Raw genomic sequence first — 9,067 nt, 5'->3', positions numbered from 1 at the left:
CATCCAAGACTTGAGAACCATCTAAATCAAGTCCATAGTGCTCGTGTTGGTAATTCCTAAGGACTCCCTGGTTCATCTCTACCCAGACTTTCCAGCACAATGCAGCATTGTCCATCCTTTTCTCCAACTTGTCTGTGGATACTTCTTATTCCAGCTACCAAACAAAACTGAGGTCTTTGACGAATCTTAATTAGGTTTTAAAAGTGCTTCCAGATGCCATAAATCACCTAACAATTGAGCGACAAGTGAAAAGCAAACTACTACTCAGTTCCTCTTTCAAAAGTTAAACCAATTCATTCTATGTTACGACGTTGTTATTGACTCCCTAAGAGCAGTATTCAATTCAAAAAGGAACCTTTGATCATCCAAGAAACAAAGCAAAAATAATCGAGGATCCAGAATGAATCCAAAGCCAAGAGAAAAAAATAGCAAGAACCCTTTCAATTCCAATGAATATTTTTAGATCAAAAGTGGAAAAACGAAAAAGAAAAGAAAGAAAAAAAAAACAACATGATGAGATTGCAATGACATGAGATAGAAACTGATGTAGAAGAGAACAAAAAATCCTCCAAAAAGAATACGTAGTACAATACCAATGAGGTAGGCGAGCTTCATGATGAGCTTGGGCTTGAGGATGGGAATGACGGCCTCCCGCTCCAGCCGTATCACGTCCTTCCTACTCTCCATGTCCAACGCTTCTCTCTTCGTCTTCGGAATATGTATAAGAAGAAGAAGAAGATGAGGAGATCTCCTCTGCTTATATATCTTCCAAAAGAAGAGAAGGAAGCGAGAGGAAAACCAAAAAAACAGAAAAAAAAAAAAGGAATTTGGAACCGAAGGCGTTTCGTGCAAAGCAATCTATTCGATTCAAAGAGAAAAAGAAAACAGGAAAAGGGTCTGGAGCCGGAGGTGGGGAATGGATGCCTCTGTGTACGAAACCCAGCGACGGCAGTGATGTTTATATTATTATTGTTATTATTTCCATCTCCATCGTTTAGAGTGTCAGTTGATGCCCGGTGACAGTTATATGGGCAGCAGGCCGGATTTTATTCTTCTACCGCTTAAGCGAAGGAACGAGACCATTCTGGACATCGCACCTTGTTTTTGTATTTTGTATTTTTTATTTTTTTTATTTATGGTCTCCTACTCGTATCTAGCGGGGAGCAGGAGAATTCCGTATCTGGTGGGAGATTTGTTTGTTAGCGTCTCTTGTGAAGAAAGCAAGTGGGTCGGATGCGGATGCGTATGGATCCGACCCGTGACTCACCCTGACTAGACCTGACTTACTGCAAAAAAGTTGAGATCAATTTGGGTGCCAGATTAGGACCTAACATCCGATAAGGCCGGATAAGGATTTTTACTTATGTACACTCAACCCAACCGGACTTGATTCCGGATAGAATCATACTTTATTTTATTTTGGTGACAGTGCTCATCGTGCAATGGCAACCTTGTCTTTCTTTAATATTAGTTCTCTCCATGATAGAGCTGATCTGTATTCATGCTCTTCTGAATTGGTAAAGTAAGCCTTTGGCTTTTCTCTTTCTTTCCTTTTCTTTTTTTTTTTTTTTTTTAAATATCCATCCAGTAAAAAGATCCCTACTAGTTTATCATCAATATCTTCCACTCAATTGTACTTTTCTGATGACGAGCCAAAGAATATATGATTGTAACATTGACAATATTAACACGATAGATATTCAGAGTAATTTGAAATGAGTCGGCAATATATAAAAATTTAAGCCCATTGAGACCCATTGGTCCATATCAACATCTTTCAAATGGCTTAATTATTACAATTTATCCGACCTTTGATCAGCAAGTATCTATTCCGACTCTCGAACGGAGGTTATTTTGTCCGATATCTCATCGATATAATTTTTGATCCGAATCTTTGGACGAAAAAGGTTTAATCCAACCCTTGATCGAAAAACTATCAGTCCCAACTCTTAGTCAACACACCATACTTTCTGATCTCTCCTCGAAAACAAATTGATCGGACTCAGATCAAAAGACAGGCGCCAACTGGCCATAGCTGTCAATGCTATCTGGCCATAGCTGTCAATGTTATATAGGCGTAACCGTCTGATCCTGAAAATCTTCCGGATGTAACCGTCTGATCTTAAGAATCACAACCAAATGACTGCACCAGATTTGGCCGGCCTGTTTATCAAAAATGGTTACACAGCCGCTTCCTTTATAAATACTGAAATCCCGAGGATCCAGGTAAGTAATTCATCTCATAGAGCTAAAACTCTGCTTTTCTGTTTGCGCATTTTGACTTGAACGTCGAAGGATTCTCATTGGAGCAAATCCTCCAGTCTGAACTTTTTTGCAGGTTGCTCCAGTACTGTGCTTCTCAATTTTTGATGTCAACTAAAAACAAACCACAACAGATAGAGGAAGGACCGAATCTCAGATCCTATAGAAAGAAGCAAACAAGTCAGAAACTCTCAAAGATGGCTCTACGCCGGACTTCCTCCCAATAAACCAACACCTCCACCTCCCGGCAGGTGCAGAATGAAATGAATCACTCCGCTTTTGCTCCTCCGGCAACAGTGGAAGTTCCTGCGCTGGTGTAGCGACCCATGGCGGTGACCGTGGAGCAATTCAACCTACTTTTTCAGCAGGTGCAGCAACTAACAGCTTTTGTTCTGGCAGCGATCCAGCCTTCGCCGGCACCACAGCCAGCGAATCAAACCCAACGACTGACAACAGATCATACTCAAGAGCCAGAGAGACCGCGGTCTTCGAGTCCTTGATCGGGGCATGATTTAACCTCCGACCGACGATCTCTTCCGTGCTCTTAAGCACATACCAATCGAGATGTGGAAGTTGAGCGAAGACTTCAAGAAATGGATCGAAAGATCTAGCAGATTTGCAACAACCCATCATCCCCATCCGACGGGTTCGATTCTGAATCCCCTTTTGTGGCGAGCATCCTTCAAAAATCTATCCCACCAAATTTTAAGGTTTCTTAGCTGGAGAGTTACGACGGGACCACAAACTCTGTTGGTCATGTCAACAGCTTTCGAGTAGGCATGCTCCTTCAAGAAGCCTCCGATGCTATCATATGCCGAGCCTTCCCCTTCACTTTAAAAGGGATGGCCTGACATTGGTACTCCAGTCTGAAGCCAGCTTCTATTCACTCTTTCCGACAGCTGAGCCAAGCCTTTGCTGCCCACTTCATCACCAGCCGGCGACAACAGAAATACTCGGACTACTTCCAGACCATCAATAGAAGGAGGGTGAGTCCATTCAATCTTACATAGCTCGATTCAACAGAGCTATGTTGGAAGTTCGCGATTTAGATCACTCAATCGCAATGTTCGTCCTGAAGGGTGGATTATTGATGGACGACTTTAAAAAATTACTTTTAAAGATCTTTTCTCGAGATTTCTCGAAAATTCTGGCTCGAACAGAGAAATACATCCGATTGAAAGACTCTCTGATGGAAGAAACTATTCGAATAATCCCAACTGTAAAGAATCAAGAGCAGAATGGGGCTCGCTCGCCACGTGAAATGGTGGAAATCACCGCCATTCATGATCTTCATTGAGGAGAAGGCATATTTCGTCAAAGAGGAATCATTCACCTCCGAGATATTGAAAGACTCTCTAATGGAAGAAACTGTTCGAATAATCCCAACTGTGGGGAATCAAGAGCAGAGCGGAGCTCGCTCGCCACGCGAAATGGTGGAAATCACCGCCATTCATGATCTTCATCGAGGAGAAGGCATATTTCGTTAAAGAGGAATCATTCACCTTCGAGATGATTGGGTGATCTCACTCCTTTAAATACTTCTAGGAGAGAGATTCTGATGGAGGTGTGAGTGGAGCTGCCTCCGCCTCTTAAGATGCGGACAAATCCAAGGCACCACGATCCAGACAAGTATTGCCTCTATCATCGTGCTCACAGTCACAATACTGAAGATTGTTACCAGCTCAAGGAGAAAATTGAGCATTTGATCTGAGAGAGGAGACTGGATCGATTCATTCGACGATAAGGTCCTCCACGCCGATGTCCTCCAAGAGCCAGATAGTAGCAGCGGAGACATCCTGCGCTTCAGTAGTGACAACACTAGCCCCCTTAGTCTCAACCTCAGCCGGCACCAGCACAACCGTGGGAGGAGGGGCAGGCGGTAGTAAAAGATCGAGCCCTACGAGGTGAAATTCATATGATAATTGGAGGATCATCTGGGTCGGTGGAGTTGCGTGCGACGAAGAGGCCTCGACTCGAGGAGCCAATGAGCTTCACAGAACAGGATGCTGAAGATGTACAAACCCCACACAATGATGCGGTGGTTATTATTGCTAATATAACTAACTACAATGTACACTGTATTTTTATCAATAATAGAAATTCTGTTGATGTTTTGTACTTTGCTGCTTTCCCTGCAATGGGGTTTGTTTCCGAACAGTTGAATAAGTTCAGCACTCTGATCCAAGGTTTCTCTAGAAGTTTGGTAATTTTGGAGGGAACCATCAGACTACTCCTTATCCTGGGAACTAAATCCAAGCAGGTGACCATCCATGTTGATTTCCTTTTGCTCAACCTACCATTCGCCTACAATACAATACTTGGCCGACCAAGTTTAGAAGCACTGAAGGCAGTGGTGTCGAGCTACCACTTGATGATGAAGTTTTCGATGGAAGTTGGAGTAGGGCAAGTCCGAGACAATCAGACCATTGTCCGATAGTGTTTTACTGCTAAGCTATGTGCGAAGGAACAACCGGCGGCATCCCAACCTGAACTCCCAATAGGTTTGGATGCTCACGATGATCTGGTTGAAAAGCATACTCGACCATTCGAGAATCTAGTGGAGGTCCCCTTGAAGAAGAAAAATCTCCATCAAACTGTGAAAATCAGGTCATCTATAGATTAGGTAACCAAGGCTCAGCTAACTGCTCTTTTGCAAGAAAATGTAGATCTGTTTACTTGGACGGTAGCAGATATACCTGGCATAGATCCAAAGGTAATGACTCATCATTTGAGAGTGGATTTGATCTTCCGTCCTATAAAGCAGAAGAAGAGAAGCTTTGCCTCAGAGTGTCAGAAAGCAATTGCTGAGGAGGTGAATAAGCTGGGCAAGGCCGGCTTCATTCGAGAAGCAATGTATCCTGACTGGCTTGCTAACATGGTGCTAGTCAAGAAGGCGAACGAGAAATGGCGCATGTGCATCGACTTCACTGATCTGAATAAAGCCTGCCTCAAAGACAGCTATCCTCTTCCTTGAATAGATCAATTAGTGGATGCCACTGCTCCTCATCTTCATGGATGCCTTCTCCGATTATAACCAAATCCAGATGGCACTTGAGGACGAGGAGAAAATAGCCTTTATTACTGACTCTGGGCTCTATTGTTACAGGATAATACCCTTTGGGCTAAAGAATGTTGAGACAACATATCAGCGACTGATGAATAAGATATTCAAAGATCAAATTGGTCACAACATGGAGGTCTACATGGATGATATATTGGTAAAAAGTTGAGCCACCTCCAATCACATAGCCGACCTCCAAGAAATCTTCAACATCCTACACCGATTCCAGATGCAGTTGAATCCCATAAAATGTGCCTTCGGAGTTAGCTCGGAAAAGTTTCTCAGATTTATGATCTCTCGATGAGAAATCAAGACGAATCCGGACAAGATTAAGATGATTCTGGAGATATCCCCATCAAGAAATATAAAAGAAGTCCAGCATCTCACCGGAAGGATTGCCTCAATTGTTTTATCTCCAGATCGGCTGAGAGATATTTGCCTTTTTCTCAAACCCTCAAGCAACTGAAGGACTTCCAATAGACGATTGAGTCTCAAAAAGCATTTGTAGAGTTGAAGCAATATCTTAACTTGGCACCCTTGCTTATAAAGCTCCAACTTGGAGAAGAATTGTTACTCTACCTTGCCGTATCTCCATCAGCAATTAATTCGGTTCTTATCCGAAAAGAATGACGAATCCAAAAATCAGTATATTACTCAAGTAAGGTCCTTCAGGATACTGAGACCAGATATACAAAGTTGAAAAAACTAATATTTGCTCTGGTCGTCACGATAAAGAAGCTTCGATCCTACTTTCAAGCTCATACAATAATGCTACTCATGGATCAACCGATCAAGGCAGTCCTCTACCGTCCGGACACGTTGGGATATGTTGCAAAATGAGGCTTATAACTCTCTGAGTTCGACATTAAGTTCCGCCTAAAGCCTTCAATCAAAGCTCAAGTCTTGACGGACTTCATCTTTGAGTGCACGATCCTCCATGAGGAGGGCTCAAAGGCTACAGGGAGTAGCTCAATGGTGCTAAAGGAACAAATAAATATGGACCCTGATCCTGAAGATCAGTGGATTTTTCATGTGGATGGGTCTTTCAATTCATCAGGATCAGGAGCCAAGGTCATCTTAACCGAGTCAAAAGGTGATATGGCAAAGTATGCTCTGTGGTTTAAATTTTCAGCCACAGTATGAAGCTTTAATTGTCGAGCTTAGACTCACAAAGGATATGAGAGCCAAACACTTGAAGGTCTTCAATGATTCTCAACTGGTGACGGAGTAAGTCAAAGACGAATATAAAGCTCGAGAGGAGAACATGAAAAGGTACCTCGAAAAGGTAAAAGAACTAACTACACCTTTTTTGAGCTTTAATATCCAACAAGTAACTCGGACACAATACACGGATGGATGCGCTATCAAAGCTAGTAGCCTCTTTATCGCCCGAAGTCCAAAAAGAAACTTACATCGAGGTATTGAAAAACTCAAGTCTGAAAGAACCTCTTGCAATTCAGCAGATTGAAGAAGAGCTTTGCTGGATTGACCCCTTGCTAAAGTACCTCAGATCAGACGAATTACCACCTGACAGTCGGAAAGCTTGAAAAATCCACAAGCAGGTTGCCCGCTATGTGCTTCATGATGACAAGTTATATAAGCGATCCTTCTCTCTCTCACTTCTAAGGTGTCTGCGACCGTCCGAAGCAAACTATACACTAAGAGAGGTCCATGAGAGGATTTGTGAAAATTATTTGGGTGCAAAGTCTCTTTCTTACAAAATCCTCCGGTAAGGCTATTATTGGTCTTTAATGCAAAAGGATGCCTTCAATTTTATCAGAAAGTATGATCGCTGTCAGAGGATTTTCAATATTCAACATCAACCAATGGTGCTCCTTACTTCTATCGCTACTCCATGACCTTTTGCTTAGTGGAAAATGGATATTCTGGGTCCCTTTCCTCAAGCCTTAGGACAGCATAAATTCTTCCTGGTGGTCATTGATTATTTCACAAAGTGAGTGGAGGTCGAGTCCTTAGCTCGTATAACAAAGGCTAGAGTTAAAAGATTTTATTTGAAAATCAATTATTTATCGTTATGATCTCTCGAGGGTGCTGGTAACTGACAATGACAGACAATTCAGCAGCTCCCAGCTCTGAAAATTCTGTGAAGACTTTGAAATTGAACAATACTTCACCTCAATCAGACACCCACAGACAAATAGGGAGGCCGAAGTGACGAACAGGACTCTCTTACAAGACCTGAAGGCTAGATTTAATCAGATTGGGAGATCTTAGGTGGACGAGCTGTATTATATGTTGTGGGCATACCGAACAACTTAGAGAATTTCGACTAAAGAAATTTCATTCAGCCTCGCATTCGGAACCAAGGTGTTATACCAATTGAGATCGAACTTTCTTTCTTGAGAGTTGAGAAGTACAATGAGGATACTAACTTTGAATGGTTGCGAACTAACCTTGATCTGGTTGAGGAGAGCAGGGAACGAGCTGCTGTGCGAATGGGATCCTCCCGACAAAGGGTGGCCAAGTACTATAATTCTCGAGTCAGATCTAAAAAATTTTGAGTTGGTGATCTAGTGCTACGGTGCACCAAAATCTCACAGCCTATAGAGCGAGGAAAGCTATCGCCTAGTTGGGAAGGCTCTTATCAGGTGGATGAGATAGTATGCCCTGAAACTTATAAACTGAAATAGCTTGATGAAACTCTACTCCAAAGATCATGAAAATCGGCTAACCTCCGCATGTATTATCAGTGATATTATAATTTTACTAAAGTATATGCATGAATGAATACTCCAATTTGTCAACGTCAGTCCTTCTACATATAAGTGCGAGTTATATTTGAACTCGGCCTTTGATCGACCTTGAGATGATAAAAGCCTTTGATCGACTTATATTTGAACTCGACCTTTGATCGGCTTCGAGATATTAAAAACCTCTGATCGGCTTATATTTAAACTCGGTCTTTGATCAGCCTCGAGATATTAAAAGCCTCTGATCGGGTTATATTTAAACTCGACCTTTGATCGGCCTTGAGATGATAAAAATCTCTGATCGGCTTATATTGGAACTCGACCTTTGATCGGCTTCGAGATATTAAAAGCTTCTGATTGGCTTATATTTGAACTTGACCTTTGATCGATCTTGAGATGATAAAAATTTTTATCGACTTATATTTAAACTTGACCGTTGATCGACCTCGAGATATTAAAAATCTCTGATCGACTTATATTTGAGCTCGACCTTTGATCAGTCTCGAGATGTTAAAAGCCTCTGATCAATTTATATTTAAACTCGATCTTTAATCGATCTCGAGATGATAAAAATCTCTGTATCGGCTTATATTTAAACTCGATCTTTGATCAGTTCAAGATGATAAAAGCCTTTGATCGGCTTATATTTGAACTTGACCTTTGATCGACTTCGAGATATTAAAAGCCTCTGATTGTTTTATATTTGAACTCGACCTTTGATCGACCTCGAGATGTTAAAGCTTTTATGTTTTACAGCGACCATGTGGAATCAGTATGATTCAGAAAATGACAATATAAGAAAATATAATAAGAGATATATACATGAACTCATGATTAGAAAAGTTAGAAATTTATTCCAACAAGAAGTATTTATAAGTCTGGTCAGCTCTGTTTAACATTACAAGATAGAAAAAAGGCTGGTGGGGGCACCATCAGCTGGCTGCACCTCTTCGATGTGCCACGCTCTATGGGGAACCATAAATTCAAAAATATGTAAGTATTTTCTCGCTTTTCACACGGCTGCATCAAAGCG

At 41.7% G+C, this 9,067-nt stretch overlaps 1 protein-coding gene across 1 annotated transcript; it reads left to right on the top strand.

Moving 5' to 3' along the window:
• The first annotated feature begins 4,177 nt into the window (after positions 1 to 4,177).
• On the top strand, positions 4,178 to 5,236 carry LOC140856578 (uncharacterized). The gene is made up of 2 exons (XM_073254317.1): positions 4,178 to 4,669; positions 4,886 to 5,236. The coding sequence occupies exons 1-2, from the start codon at positions 4,178 to 4,180 to the stop codon at positions 5,234 to 5,236; spliced, it is 843 nt and encodes a 280-aa protein (XP_073110418.1).
• The last annotated feature ends 3,831 nt before the right edge of the window (positions 5,237 to 9,067 follow it).

Source organism: Elaeis guineensis, chromosome 1 (genome assembly GCF_000442705.2).
Source record: "Elaeis guineensis isolate ETL-2024a chromosome 1, EG11, whole genome shotgun sequence".
Lineage (NCBI taxonomy): Eukaryota > Viridiplantae > Streptophyta > Magnoliopsida > Arecales > Arecaceae > Elaeis > Elaeis guineensis.
Note: the sequence above shows the minus strand (reverse complement) of the source record. Positions and strands in the feature narration are given on the sequence as shown.